This window comes from Bufo gargarizans, chromosome 7 (genome assembly GCF_014858855.1).
Source record: "Bufo gargarizans isolate SCDJY-AF-19 chromosome 7, ASM1485885v1, whole genome shotgun sequence".
NCBI classification, from domain to species: domain Eukaryota; kingdom Metazoa; phylum Chordata; class Amphibia; order Anura; family Bufonidae; genus Bufo; species Bufo gargarizans.
This window is the reverse complement of record NC_058086.1, coordinates 153,666,520-153,694,282: the sequence shown is the minus strand read 5'-3', so window position 1 is coordinate 153,694,282 and position 27,763 is coordinate 153,666,520. Positions and strand designations below refer to the sequence as shown.

Here is a 27,763-nt window from a genome sequence, read left to right as displayed (position 1 = left end):
CATGACAAGAATCAGCAAAACTAATCATATGCTAAATAGTTGCAAGTCCAATTTATGTATGAGATAGTTAAGATGAGTGTCTATAAAATGATGGGAGTCTCACGTTTGAAGCTGTAGTGGATGGTGAGATATGGAGCCTGAAAGTCAAACGTTCAAAACATTGTTACCCTTTTGCTCATCAGAGTATTTTAATAGTTTGGACTTTTAAGGATGTGGCAATGCAAATTATATATTTTTTTTGTTTATATCATTATTTAAGAAATGGGAAAAGGGAATTCTTTGTGTTACATTTTTTAAATATTTTTAAACATTTTTAAAACCTTTTCTACTTTTTGTTAGACCCACTGAGGGACTTTATAATATGATTGGTTTTAATGTATGGTGCCTTGTTCCTGACAGTACTAGGATGACAGACTTGGGGCTTTCGCTAGGTTTCTGGCTGCTATGACAATCTCTTATGACAGTTGTCCAATGGGGTGGCAGAGAGTTATTTCCGATTCTGGCTATTGCAGACGGGTGTCAGCTGAATAACACAACCAGTACCCATTAACTTGGCTCAGTCCGCTCCATTCACACCCTGGAAATTCTGCTGTACAGATGTCGAAAGGGATTAATAAACATATTACTCACCATTCCCCTGGTCCAGATCATCACCAGTGGCAGTCCAAGATAACACAATCATATCATTATCAATTTTTGCCTCTAAATCACTTATTCTATCAGGTTTATAGATATCGTTCTGAGGAGGACCACCTGGAGGCACATTAGATACCACAAAAGATCCTCCTGAAGCTGTTCTGCTGAATTCTCCAACATTAAGATCTTCATCTGCAATTTCAGGGCGTGGAGGGTTCATGACAACAATGCCTACAAAGAGATTTCCAGCAAGAGATCTGTATTATTTCAACTAATATGGAAATTAGAGGATAATTAAATCATTTGGGTGTACATGGAGATGGTACTATTTGCATTCTCCGGGTAATGACATGTGGACTGTGTCAACAGAATGTCATATGTGCTGCCGTTTATGGCATTGCAAGATGTCAAAGTGAAAATGGAGTTCTAAACAAGAGAAGAATGTACCTGACAAACAGTGCTGCAATGACTATAACTACCACAAACAAAGCAGAGCACCATGACCCTATGGATCCTATCAGCTTCTCGCTGCCAAATGCAGTCAAGAAAGATCAATCATAGCTTTGTACAAATTTCTATAACATCAGATGCTCTCTATAACTGAAAGCACATCTTCTAAATGGTTGCTTGGCATGCACTGAAGACAGTTAAATTGTTGAGAAATAATTTTCTAATTTCTATGTTAATAAATTGTCTCAAATCTATCTCACCATTTATTATATATCCTGGAACATAGAGAGCACGGTTCTTGGGGAGGACCAATCTACTTTTGCCCTTAGCATTGTTTTCAACTCGTACTTTTAAACCATATCTTCCATTTGCCGAGAATTGCGTGAAATATCTTGAATATATTCCATCATTTTTTATAATATCAGGACCTGAAAAAAAGATTATGAAGATATTTACTTGCATTTGTTTGCATCTTGGTTCTAAGGATGTTTCTATTCCAATTGTTACTAATGTAAGAAAATCTGTTGAAATCAAATTATTATCAATCTTAAAGGGGTTATCCTGGCAAAGATAACGATGACCTATCCTCAGGGTCCCAGTTCTAGCACCACCGCCAGCTATTTCAGGGAGCTGTTGTGATCACCAGAGCTCTCAGCACCGTGGGCTCCTGGCAGCTTTTCAAGCAGAGCGCTGTATATTATACAGTGCAAGTGCTTGGTATAGCAGCTCAGCCTCATTGATTTTAATGGAGCTGAGCTGCAATTAGGCCACGTGAGCAATGTACGTGATGTCACTGGCCTCAGAAGAGGCCATAGCATTCACAGAGCGCTCAGCCTCTTCTAACAGCTTATAGGTGGGGATCCTGGGTATTGGACTGCAGCAGATCTGAAATTGATGACCTATTCTAAGGATCGGCTCATCAATGTCTTTCCCCAGATAACCTCTTTAAATATAATTTGAGCTTTTATATTAGTAGAAAAGCCAATTTTTAAAGAAACCATCAAAGATGAGAAATATCAGTGCTCTTAACCAGGGATACACCTAGCCTTTCTGCTACCTGAGGCAAAAACTGAAATGGCGACCCCCCCATGCCAAATGCCAATTTCTTAACCGAACCCCTCCAGCCCTAATGTTACTTGGAAAACATTACATACAGAGCTACAAAACATACAGGGTAATACAGCGCCAGATACCTCTTACATCCAGTTCTAGTTCCCCTTCAATAATTATTGGCACACAGTGCCCTAAAAAAACAACTGTGCCCAGAAAATAGTGTCCCTGAAGCTTATAGTGCCGTAACCATAGTGTCCTCCAAAAATAATTGTGCCAAGATGATACTGTGCCTGGGTGCCTCCCAACAGTCCTCCCAAAAGTCCCACCAATAGTAATAATTTTCTGTGGTAACAGTGCACCCAATAGTAATAATGTCCCTCATGTTGCCCCCAGAGGTAATGCCCCTATAGTGCACCCAGTAGAAATAATTTCCCCTATAATGTGTGCCAGTACAAAAAATTACCCTTTATAATGTTTGCCAGTACAAAAACACCGTCTTATGTGTTCCAATACAAAAAATGCTTCCTTACAATGTGCACTGAGTACACAAAATACCCCCTTATGTGACAGTACAAAAAATGCTCCCTTATAATGTGTGTCAGTACAAAAAATTACCCCATTTTAGTGCTGCCAGTAAAACGAATTTCCCCACAGTGGCTTCCTTATGTTTGCCAGTACAAAAATGCTCCTTTTTACAGCCTCAATGTCCCCTTAGTGCTTTATGCAGTTAAAAAATAATGACCCCCCCACTCCATTGTGGCCCAACACCATTCTGCCAAATAAAAATAATAAACTCAAATACTTACCTCCATTCTGCTATCGGCAATGCAGTGCAAGACACAGACCTCTTCTAGTCTGTGCCCTGAGCTCTATGCTGTCATGAGTACAGCGATGCAGTTGCATATGTAGAGATGAATGTTTCCACAATGGAAGCGCTCTTTGCCCATGGCCCTTCTTCTGCCCCCCTCTACTTACTACTGCCTGAGGCCATCGCCTCTCCTCACCTCATTGGTGGTGCACCTCTGCTCTTAAAACAGTATCCAGTGTGTAGAAATGAGTAGTCACATTGTGCAACAATGGAAATGGAAGAATTTATACCTTTGATATTATTTATAGCTAGGAGCACTCTATACTTACCATATTCCCTACAGAATACATGAAATCTATTGTACTGTTTTTAACTTTAAAGTGATTGTCAAGGATTTTTTGTAACCTACCTCCCCACCCACCCAGCTGTACCTGTGAAGAAATCTATACTTACCTTCTCTCTACCTCTCTGTTCCGGCTCCTGGGCTGCTTTCACTGTACTTTTGGTCCCTACCTGTCAACTTCCACATGGACGAGGTCACCTGCGCTGCTGTAGTCAGTGACTGTTCTTAATTAGCGTTGAGCAGACACCTGGATGTTTGAATTCGACGGGTTCGGCCGAACTTCACAAAAAAGTTCGAGTTCGGGATCCGAACTTGACCCAAACTTGACCCCGAACCCAATTGAAGTCAATGGGGACTTGAACTTTTGAATACTAAAATGGCTCTAAAAAAGTCATGGAAAGGGCTAGAGGGCTGCAAATGACAGCAAAATGTGGTTAAGAGCATGGCAAGTGCTCTGCAAACAAATGTGGATAGGGAAATTACTTAAAATAACATAAAATACATAAAAATAAAAAGTAATAATCTTGATCTAGGAGGACGAGGTCCATATGGAGTAGGAGGTTAAGGAGGCAGTGGAAGTGGCGGTGTAGGCGGAAGCAGCAGTGAGGAGGACGAGGTAGCCAACACAGTTTTTTTATTTTTATTAAGGTACACCCCAAAAGAGTGGGAAATATCAAAAATACAACAACGAGCAATTGCGCTGTAGTATAACAATGGCTGGGTAAGGCCTGTATACATGTCTATTCTGCACAATGTACAGACAAGTCTTGTGGGATCCAAGCCTGGTTTATTTTAATGAACGTGAGCTTATCCACGTTGGCTGTGGAAAGGCGGCTGCGCTTGTCTGTAATGACGCCTCCTGCCATGCTAAATACACATTCAGACAATACACTGGCTGCAGGGCAGGCGAGCACCTCCAAGGCATAAAGGGCAAGCTCAAGCCATGTGGACAATTTGGAGACCCAGAAGTTGAATGGGGCAGAACCATCAGTTAGTACGTATAGGCATGTGCACAGGTACTGTTCCACCATGTTGTTCAAATGCTGCCTCCTGCTAAGACATTCCATATCAGCTGGTGGTGCCGGTTGTTGTGGCGAGGTGACAAAGCTTTTCCACATGTCGGCTATGCTAACCCTGCCTTCTGAGGTGCTGGCGGTGACCCAGCTGCATTGGCGACCTCTTCCTCCTCCTCTGCCTTCGCCTTGTGCTTTCACTTGTCCCCCGGTGTCATTTGGGAATGATCTTAGGAGCGCGTCTACCAGCGTGCGCCTGTAGTCGTGCATCTTCCTATCACGATCCATTGAGGGAATTAAGGAGAGCACATTGTCTTTGTAATGGGGATCCAGCAGGGTGGCCACCCAGTAGTCTGCACATGTTAAAATGTGGGCAACTCTGCGGTCGTTGCGCGGGCACCGCAGCATGTAGTCGCTCATGTGTGCCAGGCTGGCCAGAGGTAAGCTGTTCTCTGTGGGAGGTCTATCGTCTGTCTCCTCCTCCTCCTGTGCCACATCCTCTTCCATCATCGCCCTAAGTGTTTTCTCAAGGAGACATAGAAGTGGTATTGTAACGCTGATAACGGCCTCATCGCCACTGGCCATGTTGGTGGAGTACTCGAAACAGCGCAACATGGCACACAGGTCTCGCATGGAGGACCACTCATTGGTGGTTAAGTGGTGCTGTTCCGCAGAACGACTGACCCATGCATGCTGCAGCTGAAACTTCACTATTGCCTGCTGCTGCTCGCACAGTCTCTCTAGCATATGCAAGGTGGAGTTCCACCTGGTGGGCACGTCGCATATATGGCGGTGAGCGGGAAGGCCGAAGTTACACTTCAGCGCAGACAGGCGAACAGCAGCAGGATGAGAACGCCAAAAGCGCGCAGAGATGGCCTGCACTTTATGCAGCAGCTCTGACATGTCGGGGTAGTTGTTAATGAATTTCTGCAACACCAAATTCAGCACATGCGCCAGGCAAGGGATGTGCGTCAAACAGGCTAGTCCCAGAGCTGCAACGAGATTTCGCCCATTATCACACACCACCAGGCCGGGCTTGAGGCTCACCGGCAGCAACCACTCATCGGTCTGTTCTTCTATACCCCTCTACAGCTTCTGCGCGGTGTGGGGTTTGTCCCCCAAACACATCAGTTTTAGAACTGCCTGCTGACGTTTACCCCTGGCTGTGCTGAAGTTGCTGGTGAAGGTTTTTCGCTGACCGGATGAGGAGGTGAGAGAAAAGAAGGAAGAATCCGAGTTGGAGGAGGAGGCAACAGGAGGCAAAGAATGTTGCCCTGCGATCCTTTGTGGTGGAAAGACATGCGCCAAACCGCTATCTGCCTGGGGCCCAGCCGCCACTACATTTACCCAGTGTGCAGTTAGGGAGATATAGCGTCCCTGCCTGTGCTTACTGGTCCACGTATCTGTGATTAGGAGGACCTTGCCACAGATGGCATTGCGCAGTGCACACTTGATTTTATCTGCCACTTGGTTGTGCAGGGAAGGGACGGCTCGCCTGGAGAAGTAGTGGCGGCTGGGAACGACGTACTGTGGGACAGCAACCGCCATCAGCTGTCTGAAACAGTCCGTCTCCACCAGACAGAATAATAGCATTTCAAAGGCCAGTAGTTTAGAAATGCTGGCATTCAGGGCCAGGGATCGAGGGTGGGTAGGTGGGTACTTCCGCTTTCTCTCCAGGGTTTGGGAGATGGAGAGCTGAACGCTTCCGTGTGACATGGTGGAGATGCTTGGTGACGGAGGTGGTGGTGTTGGTGGCACATCCTCTGTTTGCTGGGCGGCAGGTGACAATGTTACTCCAGAGGTGGAGGAAGAGGCCGAGACAGCAGCAGAAGAGGGAGCAGGAGGGGCCTGAGCCCTTTCTTGGTTTTTAAGGTGCTTTCTCCACTGCAGCTCATGTTTTGCATGTAGATGCCTGGTCATGCAGGTTGTGCTCAGGTTCAGAATGTTAATGCCTCGCTTCAGGCTCTGATGGCACAGCGTGCAAACCACTCGGGTCTTGTCGTCAGCACATTGTGTGAAGAACTGCCATGCCATGGAACTCCTTGGAGCTGGCTTTGGTGTGTTCGGTCCCTGGGTGCGGTGGGCAGTAGCAGGCGTACTGTCTTCGAGACGGCCACTCTGCTTTTGCCCCCTGCTACCTCTTTTGCTGTGCTGTTGGCTTGGTGTGATCACTACCTCTTTCTCCGAACTATGAAAGTCACTGGCATGACTTTCATTCCATGTGGGGTCTAAGACCTCATCGTCCTCCACATCATCTTCCACCCAGTCTCCCCCCCTGCCCTCCTTGTCGGTCTGCACACTTCAGAAAGCCGCAGCAGTTGGCACCTGTGTTTAGTCCTCATCAGAGACGTGCTGCGGTGGTATTCCCATGTCCTCATCCTGAAAGATAAGTGGTTGGGGATCAGTGCATTCAATGTCTTCCACTTCTGGGGCAGGGCTATGTAAATAAGAGAATGCTGCATGTCTTGGGGCTCAGACTGCTTGGCTGCTTTGCAAGGGGGTGAGGTGAAAGACTGATGGGCATGGGCTGCAGGTGCCAACTCTGGGTGGGAGATAACGTGAAGGAACTTGATCCACTGTCAGCCACCCAATCTACTAGCGCCTGTACTTGTTCTGGCCTCAACATCCGTAGAGCGGCATTGGAGTCTACCAAATAACGCTGCAGGTTCTGGCACCTACTCGCACCTGGGGAAGGTGTTTCACTTGGATGTGTAGATGGCGCAGAACGGCCTCTCCCTGCAACAGGAGCTCCACCAACACCACCACGACCATGTCCACGTCCCTTATTTGATGTTCTCCTCATTATTTGCGTTCACCTACCAGGTGTCAATTAAACTGCCAATAGTCAACAATTAATTTCCTTAACAGTAAGGCAGTGCCCGTGTCATAAACAGAATTAATTTCTTTGGGTCACACAACAGTGTAACAGAGCAATTGAATACAATTGCTACACTATCACCAAAAGTTTGAATTTTCAAACCAACAATTTAAATGCAGAAGATAACGGTTTAATTTGACTGTCAGAAACGCAGCGTACACCGAAAATGTGCAATCTACCACAAAACCAGTGTTTATTGCAAACAATTCGAGAAATGCAGTATTTCACAGGTAAATTCTAAAATAGCTAATGCTGCGTTGTACGCAAAAGTGCTCTGAGGCAATAGTACAGAGTTTTTGGGCAACCAACTGTGTAAATGCGGAGTTCCACTGGTTACTTCACATGAAAGAAATACAGGGTAAGCCTCAGATCAGCTATATAGGCCAAAACCAGTGTTTATTGCAAACAACTTTAGAAATGCAGTATTTCACTGCTTAATTATCAAATAGGTAATACTGTGTTGTACGTAAAAGTGCTCTGGGGCACTAAAACAGTTTTTTTGGCAACCAACTATAGAAATGCAGTATTTCACTGCTTAATTATAAAATCGGTATTAATACTGAGGTGTATGCAAAAGTGCACTGTGGCACTAAAACACTTTTTTTGGCAACCAACTATAGAAATGCAGTATTTCACAGCTTAATTATGAAATAGGTAATACTGCGCTGTACACAAATGTGCACTGTGGCACTAGAACAGTTTTTTGGGCACACAACTCTAGAAATGCAGTATTTCACTGCTTAATTATAAAATAGGTAATACTGCGCTGTAGGCAAAAGTTCTATCTAGCACAAAAATTGTGCTTTTTTTACAGCAGCAAGGTAACGGCACTATTTAACGGTTTTATTGGACTGTCCCTGTGCAAACTCGCTTTAGGTCACAAAAATGTGTGACAGTCTGACAGACTAATGTAATTGAATAATTTTCAATGCCAGGTATGCACTGCCGGCTGTAGGGGTACTTGACCTGCCAAAAAAGGGAATTTCACCTCCACTGAGCTACCAGAACAGAAGTAGACTAATGTCCCTGGCACACAGGCAGTTAACATGCAGTTTCAAGGTGACTGCATTTAACAAAATGGCAGCAGACGCCGACCTCACTAACAGATGGATAAAAAATTTGTTTGGAGTATCACTGGGCTCAGGGCTGGGTACAATATTGTAGCATAGCACCCTCAATTATCGCTGTAGTTTGCAGATTGTACAACACCAGAATTCTGCCACCATAATTCTGCCCTAATCTGTCACTCACAGCAGCAGCAGCAGCATCCTCTCCCTACACTAATCCGAGCAGAGTGACGTGCAGCACTATGTGACTCCAGCTTATATAGAGGCTGGGTCACATGCTGCACTTTGCCAATTACAGCCATGCCATTAGTAGGCATGGCTGTGATGGCCTCTTAGGGCAAAGTAGTTAAAGGCTTGTTGATTGGCTGCCCTGCAGCCTTTCAAAAAGCGCCAAGAGATCGCCGAACACCGAACCCGAACCCAAACTTTTACGGAAATGTTCGAGTTCGGGTCTGGGTGCCAAAAATCGTAAAGTTCGGTACGAACCCAAACTTTACAGTTCGGGTTCGCTCAACTCTTTTCTTAATGTTAACATGTCCCCAAGAAATTAAAAATAAATATCCTGGACAGTCCCTTTTAAATTTCACAGCTTATTCATAATATACTTCATGTAACCAAATTACTTGCTCAAGATGTACAAATTAACTTGTGATTAAAAGAAATCTATTACACCCTATTGTCATTTTTAGCAGGTGGCTATACCATAGGCAGAGTATTTGCTATTGAATCCTCCTACTGCCCTATGTTGTAGACAGGTCCAAATTGACAGAAGAAGGGGCAACACAAGTAGGCAGAGACAACAGAAGTCGGCAGCGACTACAATACTGTAGCATAACACAAAATACTGCCCCAGCAGGAGCAAATAGCACAGTGCAGCGCAAAATACTGCTGCCTTCCCCACAGTACTCAACTGCATCACCATCCTGAGGAGTTCAGGTGGACACCTGTGGATTTTGGCAAGATGCATAAGTACCTGATACTCTTAGTATTAATTTATTCTAAGATCATCAGATACTGTAGTTCTCTACCTGTCTCGCAGTCTTGAAGAGGGCTCAGGCATCTCCGTGGGCATCCATCCACATGGAAATTTATTTGGCATGCTCAATTAGGTGGACTTACTGTTCTGTGCTGTTCCAGTATGAGAAAGCGGTTCTCCCTTAAGAAATGTCTCTATACAAATGACCAGGATGCTTACTGTTTAGCATCTTGGTTGCAACGTGACTCTCTAAGGAACTAGTGGTGGGGAGCATGGTCCTTTTTGTCCCAGTAAGGGATCTCTATACATAAGGTTAAATTGTTGTTCAGCAACTGTTCAAGTAATTTTATTTGCAAAATGTCATCAGACTGCCACCACTTACTAGTCACTATTAGGGATGAGCGAGCTCGAACTGTATAGTTCGGGTTCGTACCGAATTTTGGGGTGTCCGTGACACGGACCCGAACCCGGACATTTTTCGTAAAAGTCCGGGTTCGGGTTCGGGGTTCGTCGCTTTCTTGGCGCTTTTGTGACGCTTTCTTGGCGCTTTTTGAAAAGCTGCAAAGCAGCCAATCAACAAGCGTCATACTACTTGCCCCAAGAGGCCATCACAGCCATGCCTACTATTGGCATGGCTGTGATTGGCCAGAGCACCATGTGACCCAGCCTCTATTTAAGCTGGAGTCACATAGCGCCGCCCGTCACTCTGCTCTGATTAGCGTAGGGAGAGGTTGCGGCTGCGACAGTAGGGCGAGATTAGGCAGATTAACTCCTCCAAAGTACTTGATTATTGATCGATCTGCAGCTGTGGATCATTGAGCTGCTGATACTCAATTGCTCACTGTTTTTAGGCTGCCCAGACCGTTTGTCAGTCACATTTTTCTGGGGTGATCGGCGGCCATTTCGTGTCTTGTGGTGCGCCAGCACAAGCTGCGACCAAGTGCATTTAACCCTCAATGGTGTGGTTGTTTTTTGGCTAAAGCCTACATCAGGGTGAAGCTGTCACACCAAGTGCATTTAACCAGCAATAGTCTGTTTATTTTTTGGCCATATACTACATCAGGGGCAAGCTGCGCCTGTCACCAAGTGTATTTAACCCTCAATGGTGTGGTTGTTTTTTGGCTAAAGCCTACATCAGGGTGAAGCTGTCACACCAAGTGCATTTAACCAGCAATAGTCTGTTCATTTTTTGGCCATATACTACATCAGGGGCAAGCTGCGCCCGTCACCAAGTGCATTTAACCCTCAGTAGTGTGGTTGGTCAAGCTGTGACACCAAGTGCATTTAACCAGCAATAGTCTGTTCATTTTTTGGCCATATACTACATCAGGGGCAAGCTGCGCCCGTCACCAAGTGCATTTAACCCTCAGTAGTGTGGTTGGTCAAGCTGTCACACCAAGTGCATTTAACCAGCAATAGTCTGTTCATTTTTTGGCCATATACTAAATCAGGGGCAAGCTGCGCCCGTCACCAAGTGCATTTAACCAGCAATAGTCTGTTCATTTTTTGGCCATATACTACATCAGGGGCAAGCTGCGCCCGTCACCAAGTGCATTTAACCCTCAGTAGTGTGGTTGGTCAAGCTATCACACCAAGTGCATTTAACCAGCAATAGTCTGTTAATTTTTTGGCCATATACTACATCAGGGGCAAGCTGCGCCCGTCACCAAGTGCATTTAACCAGCAATAGTCTGTTCATTTTTTGGCCATATACTACATCAGGGGCAAGCTGCGCCCGTCACCAAGTGCATTTAACCCTCAGTAGTGTGGTTGGTCAAGCTGTGAAACCAAGTGCATTTAACCAGCAATAGTCTGTTCATTTTTTGGCCATATACTACATCAGGGGCAAGCTGCGCCCGTCACCAAGTGCATTTAACCCTCAGTAGTGTGGTTGGTCAAGCTGTCACACCAAGTGCATTTAACCAGCAATAGTCTGTTCATTTTTTGGCCATATACTACATCAGGGGCAAGCTGCGCCTGTCACCAAGTGCATTTAACCCTCAATGGTGTGGTTGTTTTTTGGCTAAAGCCTACATTAGGGTGAAGCTGTCACACCAAGTGCATTTAACCAGCAATAGTCTGTTCATTTTTTGGCCATATACTAAATCAGGGGCAAGCTGCGCCCGTCACCAAGTGCATTTAACCCTCAGTAGTGTGGTTGGTCAAGCTATCACACCAAGTGCATTTAACCAGCAATAGTCTGTTCATTTTTTGGCCATATACTAAATCAGGGGCAAGCTGCGCCCGTCACCAAGTGCATTTAACCAGCAATAGTCTGTTCATTTTTTGGCCATATACTACATCAGGGGCAAGCTGCGCCCGTCACCAAGTGCATTTAACCCTCAGTAGTGTGGTTGGTCAAGCTATCACACCAAGTGCATTTAACCAGCAATAGTCTGTTCATTTTTTGGCCATATACTAAATCAGGGGCAAGCTGCGCCTGTCACCAAGTGCATTTAACCCTCAATGGTGTGGTTGTTTTTTGGCTAAAGCCTACCGGTCACCCGCGCCTAAATACTAGGCCTCAAATTTATATCCCGCTAAATCTCTCGTTACCGCTGTCCTGTTGTGGCTGGGAAAGTTATTTAGTGTCCGTCAAAGCACATTTTTTGTTCTGGGTTGAAATACAATTCCCAATTTAGCAATTTCATAATTTAGTGGTTCCTGCTATATCAGAGCTATTTGAAATCTATCCCTAAAAGGGTATATAATATTCAAGGTGCACATAGGGTCATTCAGAATAACTTCACACACACACTACTGTGCATTTCCAAGTCCAATTCTGTTAGTAAATCCATACCGGTCACCCAGCGCCTAAATACTAGGCCTCAAATTTATATCCCGCTGAATTTGAATACAATACATTGGGCCAAATAATATTTTTGTTGTTGTGGTGAACCATAACAATGAGGAAAACATCTAGTAAGGGACGCGGACGTGGACATGGTCGTGGTGATGTTAGTGGACCCTCTGGTGCTGGGAGAGGACGTGGCCGTTCTGCCACATCCACACGTCCTAGTGTACCAACTACCTCAGGTCCCAGTAGCCGCCAGAATTTACAGCGATATATGGTGGGGCCCAATGCCGTTCTAAGGATGGTAAGGCCTGAGCAGGTACAGGCATTAGTCAATTGGGTGGCCGACAGTGGATCCAGCACGTTCACATTATCTCCCACCCAGTCTTCTGCAGAAAGTGCACAGATGGCGCCTGAAAACCAACCCCATCAGTCTGTCACATCACCCCCATGCATACCAGGGAAACTGTCTCAGCCTCAAGTTATGCAGCAGTCTCTTATGCTGTTTGAAGACTCCGCTGGCAGGGTTTTCCAAGGGCATCCACCTAGCCCTTCCCCAGCGGTGAAAGACATAGAATGCACTGACGCACAACCACTTATGTTTCCTGATGATGAGGACATGGGAATACCACCTCAGCATGTCTCTGATGATGACGAAACACAGGTGCCAACTGCTGCGTCTTTCTGCAGTGTGCAGACTGAACAGGAGGTCAGGGATCAAGACTGGGTGGAAGACGATGCAGGGGACGATGAGGTCCTAGACCCCACATGGAATGAAGGTCGTGCCACTGACTTTCACAGTTCGGAGGAAGAGGCAGTGGTGAGACCGAGCCAACAGCGTAGCAAAAGAGGGAGCAGTGGGCAAAAGCAGAACACCCGCCGCCATGAGACTCCGCCTGCTACTGACCGCCGCCATCTGGGACCGAGCACCCCAAAGGCAGCTTCAAGGAGTTCCCTGGCATGGCACTTCTTCAAACAATGTGCTGACGACAAGACCCGAGTGGTTTGCACGCTGTGCCATCAGAGCCTGAAGCGAGGCATTAACGTTCTGAACCTGAGCACAACCTGCATGACCAGGCACCTGCATGCAAAGCATGAACTGCAGTGGAGTAAACACCTTAAAACCAAGGAAGTCACTCAGGCTCCCCCTGCTACCTCTTCTGCTGCTGCCGCCTCGGCCTCTTCTGCTGCTGCCGCCTCGGCCTCTTCCTCCGCCTCTGGAGGAACGTTGGCACCTGCCGCCCAGCAAACAGGGGATGTACCACCAACACCACCACCACCACCTCCGTCACCAAACGTCTCAACCATGTCACACGGCAGCGTTCAGCTCTCCATCTCACAAACATTTGAGAGAAAGCGTAAATTCCCACCTAGCCACCCTCGATCCCTGGCCCTGAATGCCAGCATTTCTAAACTACTGGCCTATGAAATGCTGTCATTTAGGCTGGTGGACACAGACAGCTTCAAACAGCTCATGTCGCTTGCTGTCCCACAGTATGTTGTTCCCAGCCGCCACTACTTCTCCAAGAGAGCCGTGCCTTCCCTGCACAACCAAGTATCCGATAAAATCAAGTGTGCACTGCGCAACGCCATCTGCAGCAAGGTCCACCTAACCACAGATACGTGGAACAGTAAGCACGGCCAGGGACGCTATATCTCCCTAACTGCACACTGGGTAAATGTAGTGGCAGCTGGGCCCCAGGCGGAGAGCTGTTTGGCGCACGTCCTTCCGCCTCCAAGGATCGCAGGGCAACATTCTTTGCCTCCTGTTGCCACCTCCTCCTTCTCGGCTTCCTCCTCCTCTTCTTCCACCTGCTCATCCAGTCAGCCACACACCTTCACCACCAACTTCAGCACAGCCCGGGGTAAACGTCAGCAGGCCATTCTGAAACTCATATGTTTGGGGGACAGGCCCCACACCGCACAGGAGTTGTGGCGGGGTATAGAACAACAGACCGATGAGTGGTTGCTGCCGGTGAGCCTCAAGCCCGGCCTGGTGGTGTGTGATAATGGGCGAAATCTCGTTGCAGCTCTGGGACTAGCCAATTTGACGCACATCCCTTGCTTGGCGCATGTGCTGAATTTGGTGGTGCAGAAGTTCATACACAACTACCCCGACATGTCAGAGCTGCTGCATAAAGTGCGGGCCGTCTGTTCGCGCTTCCGGCGTTCACATCCTGCTGCTGCTCGCCTGTCTGCGCTACAGCGTAACTTCGGCCTTCCCGCTCACCGCCTCATATGCGACGTGCCCACCAGGTGGAACTCCACCTTGCACATGCTGGACAGACTGTGCGAGCAGCAGCAGGCCATAGTGGAGTTTCAGCTGCAGCACGCACGGGTCAGTCGCACTACAGAACAGCACCACTTCACCACCAATGACTGGGCCTCCATGCGAGACCTGTGTGCCCTGTTGCGCTGTTTCGAGTACTCCACCAACATGGCCAGTGGCGATGACGCTGTTATCAGCGTTACAATACCACTTCTATGTCTCCTTGAGAAAACACTTAGGGCGATGATGCAAGAGGAGGTGGCCCAGGAGGAGGAGGAGGAGGAGGAGGAAGAGGGGTCATTTTTAGCACTTTCAGGCCAGTCTCTTCGAAGTGACTCAGAGGGAGGTTTTTGGCAACAGCAGAGGCCAGGTACAAATGTGGCCAGCCAGGGCCCACTACTGGAGGACGAGGAGGACGAGGATGAGGAGGAGGTGGAGGAGGATGAGGATGAAGCATGGTCACAGCGGGGTGGCACCCAACACAGCTCGGGTCCATCACTGGTGCGTGGCTGGGGGGAAAGACAGGACGATGACGATACGCCTCCCACAGAGGACAGCTTGTCCTTACCCCTGGGCAGCCTGGCACACATGAGCGACTACATGCTGCAGTGCCTGCGCAACGACAGCAGAGTTGCCCACATTTTAACCTGTGCGGACTACTGGGTTGCCACCCTGCTGGATCCACGCTACAAAGACAATGTGCCCACCTTACTTCCTGCACTGGAGCGTGATAGGAAGATGCGCGAGTACAAGCGCACGTTGGTAGACGCGCTACTGAGAGCATTCCCAAATGTCACAGGGGAACAAGTGGAAGCCCAAGGCCAAGGCAGAGGAGGAGCAAGAGGTCGCCAAGGCAGCTGTGTCAATGCCAGCTCCTTTGAGGGCAGGGTTAGCATGGCAGAGATGTGGAAAACTTTTGTCAACACGCCACAGCTAACTGCACCACCACCTGATACGCAACGTGTTAGCAGGAGGCAACATTTCACTAACATGGTGGAACAGTACATGTGCACACCCCTCCACGTACTGACTGATGGTTCGGCCCCATTCAACTTCTGGGTCTCTAAATTGTCCACGTGGCCAGAGCTAGCCTTTTATGCCTTGGAGGTGCTGGCCTGCCCGGCGGCCAGCGTTTTGTCTGAACGTGTATTCAGCACGGCAGGGGGCGTCATTACAGACAAACGCAGCCGCCATTCTACAGCCAATGTGGACAAGCTGACGTTCATAAAAATGAACCAGGCATGGATCCCACAGGATCTGTCCGTCCCTTGTCCAGATTAGACATTAACTACCTCCCCTTAACCATATATTATTGGACTCCAGGGCACTTCCTCATTCAATCCTATTTTTATTTTCATTTTACCATTATATTGCGAGGCTACCCAAAGTTGAATGAACCTCTCCTCTGTCTGGGTGCCGGGGCCTAAATATATGCCAATGGACTGTTCCAATGTTGGGTGACGTGAAGCCTGATTCTCTGCTATGATATGCAGAATGATTCTCTGCTGACATGAAGCCAGATCCTCTGTTACGGGACCTCTCTCCTCTGCCTGGGTGCTGGGCCTAAATTTATGAAAATGGACTCTTACAGTGGTGGGTGACGTGAAGCCTGATTCTCTGCTATGATATGAAGACTGATTCTCTGCTGACATGAAGCCAGATTGTCTGTTACGGGACCTCTCTCCTCTGCCTGGGTGCTGGGCCTAAATATATGCCAATGGACTGTTGCAGTGGTGGCTGACGTGAAGCCTCATTCTCTGCTATGACATGCAGACTAATTCTCTGCTGACATGAAGCCAGATTGTCTGTTACGGGACCTCTCTCCTCTGCCTGTGTGCTGGGCCTAAATATATGCCAATGGACTGTTGCAGTGGTGGCTGACGTGAAGCCTCATTCTCTGCTATGACATGCAGACTGATTCTCTACTGACATGAAGCCAGATTGTCTGTTACGGGACCTCATTCCTCTGCCTGTGTGCTGGGCCTAAATATATGCCAATGGACTGTTGCAGTGGTGGCTGACGTGAAGCCTCATTCTCTGCTATGACATGCAGACTAATTCTCTGCTGACATGAAGCCAGATTGTCTGTTACGGGACCTCTCTCCTCTGCCTGGGTGCTGGGCCTAAATATATGCCAATGGACTGTTGCAGTGGTGGGTGACATGAAGCCTCATTCTCTGCTATGACATGCAGACTAATTCTCTGCTGACATGAAGCCAGATTGTCTGTTACGGGACCTCTCTCCTCTGCCTGGGTGCTGGGCCTAAACTTATGAAAATGGACTCTTACAGTGGTGGCTGACGTGAAGCCTGATTCTCTGCTATGACATGAAGACTGATTCTCTGCTGACATGAAGCCAGATCCTCTGTTACGGGACCTCTCTCCTCTGCCTGGGTGCTGGGCCTAAACTTATGAAAATGGACTCTTACAGTGGTGGGTGACGTGAAGCCTCATTCTCTGCTATGACATGCAGACTAATTCTCTGCTGACATGAAGCCAGATTGTCTGTTACGGGACCTCTCTCCTCTGCCTGGGTGCTGGGCCTAAATTTATGACAATGGACTGTTGCAGTGGTGGGTGACGTGAAGCCTGATTCTCTGCTATGACATGCAGACTGATTCTCTGCTGACATGAAGCCAGATTGTCTGTTACGGGACCTCTCTCCTCTGCCTGCGTGCTGGGCCTAAATATATGCCAATGGACTGTTGCAGTGGTGGCTGACGTGAAGCCTCATTCTCTGCTATGACATGCAGACTAATTCTCTGCTGACATGAAGCCAGATCCTCTGTTACGGGACCTCTCTCCTCTGCCTGGGTGCTGGGCCTAAATTTATGAAAATGGACTCTTACAGTGGTGGGTGACGTGAAGCCTGATTCTCTGCTATGACATGAAGCCAGATTGTCTGTTACGGGACCTCTCTCCTCTGCCTGGGTGCTGGGCCTAAATTTATGACAATGGACTGTTGCAGTGGTGGGTGACGTGAAGCCTGATTCTCTGCTATGACATGCAGACTGATTCTCTGCTGACTTGAAGCCAGATTGTCTGTTACGGGACCTCTCTCCTCTGCCTGTGTGCTGGGCCTAAATATATGCCAATGGACTGTTGCAGTGGTGGCTGACGTGAAGCCTCATTCTCTGCTATGACATGCAGACTAATTCTCTGCTGACATGAAGCCAGATCCTCTGTTACGGGACCTCTCTCCTCTGCCTGGGTGCTGGGCCTAAATTTATGAAAATGGACTCTTACAGTGGTGGGTGACGTGAAGCCTGATTCTCTGCTATGACATGAAGACTGATTCTCTGCTGACATGAAGCCAGATTGTCTGTTACGGGACCTCTCTCCTCTGCCTGGGTGCTGGGCCTAAATATATGCCAATGGACTGTTCCAATGTTGGGTGACGTGAAGCCTGATTCTCTGCTATGACATGCAGACTAATTCTCTGCTGACATGAAGCCAGATTCTCTGTTACGGGACCTCTCTCCTCTGCCTGGGTTCCGGGGCCTAAATATCTGAGAATGGACTGTTCCAGTGGTGGGTGACGGGAAGCCAGATTCTCTGCTATGGGACCTCTCTCCAATTGATTTTGGTTAATTTTTATTTATTTAATTTTTATTTTAATTCATTTCCCTATCCACATTTGTTTGAAGGGGATTTACCTACATGTTGCTGCCTTTTGCAGCCCTCTAGCCCTTTCCTGGGCTGTTTTACAGCCTTTTTAGTGCCGAAAAGTTCGGGTCCCCATTAACTTCAATGGGGTTCGGGTTCGGGACGAAGTTCGGATCGGGTTCGGATCCCGAACCCGAACATTTTCGGGAAGTTCGGCCGAACTTCTCGAACCCGAACATCCAGGTGTTCGCTCAACTCTAGTCACTATTATCTTCAGGCATATTTGTATTAAGGTTAGACTGGCCCTTTGCAGTAGACTATGACATGGACCTCTACTAATAATTATATTTATTTATATAGTGTCACCATATTCTGTAACGCTTTACAAATTCAGAGGGTTCATGTACAAAACAAAAGATATCACAATGGCTAATATACAACTGAACCACTAGGAGTGAGTGCGCTGCTTGTAAGAGTTTACAATCTATGAGGTAGTGGGGGTGACACAATAGGTAGTTAGTTAATTGTGATATGTAGTAGACAAGCTATTTTTGTACTGAAAGTGGTGTAGGCCGATCTGCTTAAGGTGTGGGGCAATTAGAAATCAAGTCAAGGTCTAAGGAGTTAGGGGGTTACTATGGGAACAGTGAGTTTAGGAAGCTTGATAAGCCTGCCTGAAAAGATGTGTTTTTAAGAGATGTATTTTTTGTTTTGAAGGTAGGGAAGTTGGGAATTGACCTGATATTCCGGGGCGATCATCCCAGAGAGTAGATGCAGCTCGAGAAAAGTCTTGAAGACTGGGGTGAGAAGTACGAATTATGGAGGATTTTAATCTTGGATCACTAACAGAAAGGAGAGCTTGAGTAGGGTAGTAGACGGAAATGAGGGAGGAGATGTATGGAGGTGCAGCACTGTGGAGAGCTTTGTGGGAGAGGATGAGAAGTTTGAACTGTATTTTGTGGTGGATGGGCAACCACTGAAGTGACACAGGCTAGTAGCATCAGTGAATAAATAGATGAGCCTGGCTGCAGCATTTAGGACAGACTGAAGGGGGGAGAGTTTAGTGAAAGGGAGACCAATTAGTAATGAGTTATAGTAGTCAAGACGATAATGAATCAAAGCAACAACAAGAGTTTTGGCCACTTCCACCATAAGAAAATGGCAGAATCTGAAGATATTTTTGAGGTGCAGACAACAAGATAGAGTAAGTGATTGGATATTGGGAACAAGGTAAATATCGAAGTCAAACATGGCACTAAGACTAAGTAATGATAGTGCCGCAGACTGAAATTGAAATATTTAGTTTAGGTGGGTTAATAGATGGGGAAAGACAAGACATTCTGTTTTTGATACAGAGAGGACATGATGTTAGAGACAGCTGCCAGACAATTACTGGTGTTTTGGAGTAAAGCAGGGATAATGTCAGGGGATGAGGTGTATAGTTGGGTGTTGCCAGCATAGAGATAGTACTGAAAGCCAAATTTACTGATAGTCTGTATGATGGGGGCTGTGTAGAGAGAAGACTAGAGGACCTAGGACTGAACCCTAAGGAACCCCAACATCAAGAGGAAGAGTAAAAATAGCCAGCAAATGATACACTAAAGGAGTAGCCAGAGAGATAGGAAGAGAACCAGGAGAGCCCAGTGTCCTTAAGGCCAATTGAGTGGAGCATGGTGAGGAGGAGTTTGTGGTCTACCGTATCAAACACTGTAGAGAAATCCAGAAGAATCAGTAGAGAATAGTCGCCATTCCCTTTTTTCTGTCAGGAAATCATTAAACACTTTAGTAAGGACAGTTTCTGAGTGGAAAGACAGGTTGTAAGGGGTCAAGAAGAGAGATAGCTTATTAAGCGACAGTGGATGAGACATTCAAGAAGTTTAGAGATGAAGGAAAGGTTTTTTCTAGTACTGCAGTTATAACAGAATGTTTAAAAGAGGATGCAAAGATACCAGAAGAGTTAGGTTAAATATTGTTATAAGGAGAATGGTGATAGCTGGGGAGAGGAACTGAAGAAGGTTTGAGGGAATAGAATCACTGCTGCAGGTTATGGGTCGAGAAGAAGAGAGAAGCCTGGAGACTTCATCATCTGTTATAAGGTCAATAGAGGAGAGAGAGAATGTGGAAGTGTGGGAGGGAGGAGGATTGAAATTGGTTGGGGACTGGAAGATTATTTACTTCCAGATATTGCCAATCTTATCTCTGAAGTAAATGACTATGTCATCAACACAGAGGTCAGTGACAGGTTCTTAAACTTTAGAACTTAGAAGGGAATGAAAAGTTTCAAAGAGTTGTTTTGGGTTCAGAGTTAGGAGATTATAGAGGTAAAGTACTTCTGTTTGGCAATGTTGAGGGCTGAGATGTATGTTTTAAGCATACATTTATAATGGATGAAATCTGCTGATATTCATGATTTTCTACATAAGCGTTCTGCACATCTGGAGAACTGCTAGAGAAAAAGTGTTTCAGGTGTGTGCCGGGGTTGTCGTGTTCTGTGTCGGGAGGGTTGGAATGATATTGGAGCTACTTCATCTAGGGTGGTTTTGAGGGTATGGTTGTAAAGATTGGCAGCCAGGTCTGGACAGGAGAGGGAAGAGATTAGGGTAAGAGCTAACTGTAGGGCGTCAATGAGTTGCTGGCAGTTAATGGTGTGTAGGTTTCTGTAAGTGTGAAAAGTAGAATTGTCGTAAGAAAAGTGAGAAGTCTTAATAGTAAAAGAAAGAGGATTGTGGTCAGAAAGTGCGAAGGATGAGTTAATAAAGTTTGACACTGAGCAGTGACGGAAGAAGACTAGATGAAGTGTATTGCCCTGTTCATGTGTGGCAGAGGAAGTAATTTGTGAGGAGGTTATAGAGAAAAAGTGAGAGGCTGGTGGGGAGATAGGATTATCAATGGGGATAATAAAATCTCCCATAATAATAGTTGGGGATTCAGAAGATAGGAAGTGAGAAATCCAAGCAGCAAAGTGATCCATGAATAGGTGGAGGGGGGAGCCTGGGGGACAATAGACAACTGCTACTCTGAGAGGAAATGGGCGGAAGAGTCTGATAGCATAGATTTTAAAACAGGGGAATGTGAGAGAGGGTACAGGGGGAATGACCTAAGACGTGCACTGTGGAGAAAATAGTATGCCTACTCCTCCACTATGCCTGTCATCAGGTCTGGGGGTATGGGAGAAGTGAGGTCCCCCGGCAGGGGAAGCAATGTCAGAATGTTGAAGACAGCAGGTTTCTGTAAAGGTCAGCAAGTTCAGAGAGTGCGAGAGGAAAAACTTGTGGATTGTGGGGAGTTTGTTACAAACCGACCGTGTGCTCTAGAGCGCACAGTTAAAAGAGACTGGAGAAAATATACAGTGAATATTGAGGCACTAAAGTTCCAGCAGAAGACAACCATATTTTAAGCTGACTTTAGAAGTAACAATTGCAGTTAGGGTATTTCTTATTACTTCACAAATAACCTAATCGACATTATGGTCTTGAGTATGTTATTATAACTGCATACTGTAGGTTCACCATGTAAGTAAAAGTGTATAGGCACATGTTCTGTATAGAACTGTGAGTGGGACTACACAGTCATTTTCTCTGGTAGTCCCTAGAGAATTACAGTCTGAAAGTAGTCAGTCGGTCTGGGTACTCATAGAGCACAGTATTGAGATTACATGGTCATGGTCTTAAGTGGTGGACTTACAGTTAAATTTTAAATACCATAGCTGCAAATGATTACTATGGTCCCACAAATACAGTTAACCACCACCTCTTCTATATATGAAACTGTACAGTCTTATGATATAGAAGTATTAGCACTATAGCATAAGTACAGTATGAATATTCATCTGAAGATGAAGAACATCCATTACAAATAACAACGGGCCAGGATAACAACACTTGGTAAACACATATAGTTACCTGCTCCGTTGTCCAGAAGTTCTAGGGTCACTATTGCTCCACTGACAGGTTCAATCATTGCAGTAACCTTTGCTCCAGTGACAGGCATCAGTCCTTGACTTACTGAGGCATAGATAACCATTGGGTTGGGATACTGGTTTGTGTCTTGGTTCATATGAGCATTTACAATGATTGGAGGAACGTTTGTATCTGAAGCTTTAGCATTCACAACTAAACCTAAAACCTCAACGGAACTACGTGAATTGCAGATACTGTAATTCCAGGGTCCTCTCTAAAAGATAAGGAAAACCCTTGTCATAATCAAATTTAGCACAATTACTACAACAAAAATGTAAATATTCAAACAGGTACATTTAACTAGTAGAAGTAGCCGTTAGCTAATCTTTTCTATTGCAATGGCTGCAGCAGTGGGAAATATAATATGACATACGTAGGGGCCACTCGCATGAATGGTTGCCCATGTAATAGACGGCCAAAGCTATGTTCACCATAGCCTGCTGTTGTTCATAGTGAAGGTTCTGAGAAGGACCCCCCCTATTTTGTCCCTATGCCCCATATGTCCACATATGGAGTGAATCAATTGAATAGGAGGGAGTTGTCCCATTGAAGTGAACGGGGATGGCTGAGATGTAATTACATCGTATGAGCACTGCGGTCTCTTCAAACAGCTGATAGGCAGTGGTGCCCAGAGTTGAAACCCCACCACCACCAATCTGCTATTAGTGTCATATATGTGTATATATATATATATATATATATATATATACATATATACAGTACAGACCAAAAGTTTGGACACACCTTCTCATTCAAAGAGTTTTCTTTATTTTCATGACTATGAAAATTGTAGATTCTCACTGAAGGCATCAAAACTATGAATTAACACATGTGGAATTATATACATAACAAAAAAGTGTGAAACAACTGAAAATATGTCATATTCTAGGTTCTTCAAAGTAGCCACCTTTTGCTTTGATTACTGCTTTGCACACTCTTGGCATTCTCTTGATGAGCTTGAAGAGGTAGTCACCTGAAATGGTCTTCCAACAGTCTTGAAGGAGTTCCCAGAGATGCTTAGCACTTGTTGGCCCTTTTGCCTTCACTCTGCGGTCCAGCTCACCCCAAACCATCTCGATTGGGTTCAGGTCCGGTGACTGTGGAGGCCAGGTCATCTGGCGCAGCACCCCATCACTCTCCTTCATGGTCAAATAGCCCTTACACAGCCTGGAGGTGTGTTTGGGGTCATTGTCCTGTTGAAAAATAAATGATCGTCCAACTAAATGCAAACCAGATGGAATAGCATGCCGCTGCAAGATGCTGTGGTAGCCATGCTGGTTCAGTATGCCTTCAATTTTGAATAAATCCCCAACAGTGTCACCAGCAAAGCACCCCCACACCATCACACCTCCTGCTCCATGCTTCACGGTGGGAACCAGGCATGTAGAGTCCATCCGTTCACCTTTTCTGCGTCGCACAAAGACACGGTGATTGGAACCAAAGATCTCAAATTTGGACTCATCAGACCAAAGCACAGATTTCCACTGGTCTAATGTCCATTCCTTGTGTTCTTTAGCCCAAACAAGTCTCTTCTGCTTGTTGCCTGTCCTTAGCAGTTGTTTCCTAGCAGATATTCTACCATGAAGGCCTGATTCACACAGTCTCCTTTTAACAGTTGCTCTAGAGATGTGTCTGCTGCTAGAACCTGGTCATGCAACCTGGTGTGGCATTGACCTCATCTCTAATCTGAGCTGCTGTTAACCTGCGATTTCTGAGGCTGGTGACTCGGATGAACTTATCCTCCGCAGCAGAGGTGACTCTTGGTCTTCCTTTCCTGGGACGGTCCGCATGTGAGTCAGTTTCTTTGTAGCGCTTGACGGTTTTTGTGACTGCACTTAGGGACACTTTCAAAGTTTTCCCAATTTTTCGGACTGACTGACCTTCATTTCTTAAAGTAATGATGGCCACTAGTTTTTCTTTACTTAGCTGCTTTTTTCTTGCCATAATACAAATTCTAGCAGTCTATTCAGTAGGACTATCAGCTGTGTATCCACCTGACTTCTCCACAACGCAACTGATGGTCCCAACCCCATTTATAAGGCAAGAAATCCCACTTATTACCGTAAACCTGACAGGGCACACCTGTGAAGTGAAAACCATTTCAGGTGACTACCTCTTGAAGCTCATCAAGAGAATGCCAAGAGTGTGCAAAGCAGTAATCAAAGCAAAAGGTGGCTACTTTGAAGAACCTAGAATATGACATATTTTCAGTTGTTTCACACTTTTTTGTTATGTATATAATTCCACATGTGTTAATTCATAGTTTTGATGCCTTCAGTGTGAATCTACTATTTTCATAGTCATGAAAATAAAGAAAACTCTTTGAATGAGAAGGTGTGTCCAAACTTTTGGTCTGTACTGTATATATATATATATATATATATATATATATATATATAGAACTCTATTTCTCTAATATACATTTCCAAATCTACACCAAAGAAATAGAAGAAATAGAACTGACCTGAATAATATTGGCTGCCTGCAGCCACCACAAGGGGGAGCAAAGGATCTTAATACATACAGTCTATACGCAGGATTCTACTAGGCTTATCTTATTGATGACTGCAGGCAGACTGAGTTTTATCATTTAACTGTATTTTTATAAAGAGGATTTGGCGCTTTTTACCAGAAAAATAGAACAATAACTGCTAAAAGATAATTTAAGAAATTGAGACATGTTAAACTTTCCATGCCGGTCTTAAAGGGAGTCTTTCACCTAATCTGAGCGTTTTAGACCGCTCAGATCAGGTTATAGACTCTTTAACTCTCATTACGATCATACCTTTCTCTTATGTGTCCCTCGCCCAGATAATGAAAATAACACTTTTTAAACTTATGCAAATTACCTTCTGAAGGTGCACAGGGGCGGCGTTACTGGGCGATGTGCCCAGAAAAACACACCTCCAGCCGGCGGACGTCACGAGCGGCACCAGAGGACGGCGGGCTGGGAACTGGTCCGCACCTGCGCACTGCTCTGCCCATTATGGGCAGATGAACAGCTTTTCATATTGCGCATGCGCCGGCCAACTAAAGACAGCCGGCCGGCGCATGCGCAATATGAAAGGATGGGCACATCGCCCAGTAACGCCGCCCCTGGGCACCTTCAGAAGGTAATTTGCATAAGTTTAAAAAGTGTTATTTTCATTATCTGGGCGAGGGACACATAAGAGAAAGGTATGATCGTAATGAGAGTTAAAGAGTCTATAACCTGATCTGAGCGGTCTAAAACGCTCAGATTAGGTGAAAGACTCCCTTTAAGTCCCTCTGCACTGCTGGAGGAAGTGCTAAAGTTATGTAGAGGCACAGGCTTCTACATAAGTTTGGCGCTTCCTCCAACAGACTTAAATCTACACCAGCTCCCTTGCTGGATTAGATTTAAACCACTTCAACAGCAAAAACTGGCATAGAAAATGATCAATGAGCTAGCCCTGCCTGCCCGCCCGCTTCCCTACCCACGCCCTTTTTCTTGCTACTTCAGAAAAGTGGTGTTAGCAATTTTGCCGCAAAATTGTGTGCGACAAAGACTGCAACGTAAAATGGCTTATATCTATGTTAGCTAGGGAGCTGTTGTAGATTTAAGTCTGTCACATGGCCTGCTGGAGGAAGAGCCAAACTTATGTAGAGGACTGTGCCCCCACATAACTTTGGCGCTGCCTCCAGCAAAGCAAAGGGACTTAAGACTCGCCTGGAAAACACCATTCTTAATAATGTCCCCCTTAATATTTGTTTATTTGTTGTAAGACTATTTTAGTTGAAATACAATTGATTACTTTGAAATTAGAAATGGGAAAGTATTACCTCTGCTGTTCCTGGGATGGCAAGCCTTGATAATTTAGCAGTAGAGTCATTGGCGAATTGTGATGCAGTATATTTAATCCCTTTTGGATTTTTCAAATTAATATTCGGTACCGCAGTTTGCCAAGTTACCAGAAAGAAAGTTTCATTGCCCACTGTGCTATCAATGAAAACGGTGCCATTCAAACATTGAGCCGGTGAAAGACGTGAGGCAGTGCTTTCCAGCTGTCAAAATAAGAACATTTCATGTGAGGTTGAAGTCATTGAACAACACCCCCTCCCAACCTGTGCTGTGAATATGCCTAGAAAGTTATTAGGGCAAAGTGTTATACACAAAAAAATGACGCCAGAACATGTCCTTATTTCCTTTCATTTTACTCTTAAGACAGATCCAGGTTTATCTCTGGCATGTATACATTCACTTACTATTGATTTTCCAACCACATCTGCTAGATGTTTGTTCCACGCATCTGCTACTCTTTCAGTAAAATACAATTTTCACACATTATTTCACCTCCCACCCAACTCATTTTACAGAACGTTTAAATATTGCTGGTTATGAGAATGAGAGTTCTGGAAATGGGACGTTGATCCGTAAATTTACTTGGCATCTGCCTCATTGGTGTTTTTTTTTGTTGCCTTCCTCTGGATGAACACTGTAGATTAATTCTTCCACCATTTATTTTTACTGATTCATCTCATTCAGTCAGTCAGCAGCAGCCTTATCTCCATAATATGTTATCTATTTTAAATGTTGGTAATTCTACAGTTCTTTCTCTCATTAAAGGTTTTAATGAGGGTCCAACCACTGGGACTACTATCAGCCCTGAGAAGGGGAGTCGTATTCTCCAATCTGATGGAGTGGCAGGTCAGGCATGCCCTATTCTCTATAATTGCACTGGATATAGCCGAGTATTGCACTCCATCAGATTGGGGGGGAACAGGACCAACCAGTGTCAGGCAGCTGCTGCCAAGGCCAATAAGATAATGGGTTGCATCAAAAGGGGCATAGATGCCCGTTATAAGAACATAGTCCTACCAATTTACAAATCGCTAGTCAGACCACACATGGAGTACTGTGTACAGTTCTGGGGTCCTGTAAACAAGGCAGACATAGCAGAGCTGGAGAGGGTCCAGAGGAGGGCAACTAAAGTAATAACTGTAATGGGGCAACTACAGTACCATGAAAGATTGTCAAAATTAGGGTTATTCACTTTAGAAAAAAGACGACTGAGGGGAGATCGTATTAATATGTATAAATATATCAGGGGTCAGTACAGAGATCTATCCCATTATCTATTTATCCCCAGTACTGTGACGAGGGGACATCCTCTGCGTCTGGAGGAAAGAAGGTTTGTACACAAACATAGAAGAGGATTCTTTACTGTAAGAGCAGTGAGACTATGGAATTCTCTGCCTGAGGAGGTGGTGATGGTGAGTACAATAAAGGAATTCAAGAGGGGCCTGGATGTTTTTCTGGAGCGTAATAATATTACAGGCTATAGCTACTATTGAGAGATCGTTGATTCGGGGAGTTATTCTGATTGCCTGGTTGGAGTCGGGAAGGAATTTTTATTCCCCTAAAGTGGGGAAAATTGGCTTCTACCTCACAGTTTTTTTTTTTGCCTTCCTCTGGATCAACTTGCAGGATAACAGGCCGAACTGGATGGACAAATCTCTTTTTTCGGCACTATGTTACTAGATGGGGTCCTAGCTGTTGGACCTCCAGCAATCAATTAGCTATCTACTATCTTGTGGATAAGGGATAACTTTTAAACTTGGTACAACCCCTATAATTTAACAGAAAAGGCTTTATTCCATTTTTCTGCCCTATACCCAGATCCTGGCAGTAACCCCATCTCTGGTATACACCACCATGAATAACTACCCAACATTACCAGAATTGAAGACATTAACTATTGTCTTCTTCCTCAGGGAGGAATTTCTTGAAATTTGTTTCTGATTCAGCAAAAAAAATATATTATGAATTAGTGGTCAAATTGATTCTACACTAATTGAAGTTGCTCAACTTTCCCTGAAAATTGGCAAATAACACCCTCCAGTCTCCTAGGACTCAGCTACTCAGATTTTTTATGGAAATATGTTATTTCTG

General features: G+C 45.5%; 1 protein-coding gene across 1 annotated transcript in view; it reads right to left on the bottom strand.

The window, feature by feature from the left end:
- The window catches only part of LOC122943846 (calcium-activated chloride channel regulator 1-like), a 154,531-nt gene that overhangs the window by 5,224 nt on the left and 121,544 nt on the right, over positions 1 to 27,763 (bottom strand). The window contains exons 10-13 of the mRNA XM_044301921.1: positions 25,654 to 25,875; positions 21,796 to 22,066; positions 1,347 to 1,514; positions 631 to 867 (exon numbers count right to left, since the gene is read on the bottom strand). Coding sequence (XP_044157856.1) covers positions 631 to 867; positions 1,347 to 1,514; positions 21,796 to 22,066; positions 25,654 to 25,875 — 898 coding nt within the window. The remainder of the gene's footprint in view (positions 1 to 630; positions 868 to 1,346; positions 1,515 to 21,795; positions 22,067 to 25,653; positions 25,876 to 27,763) is intronic.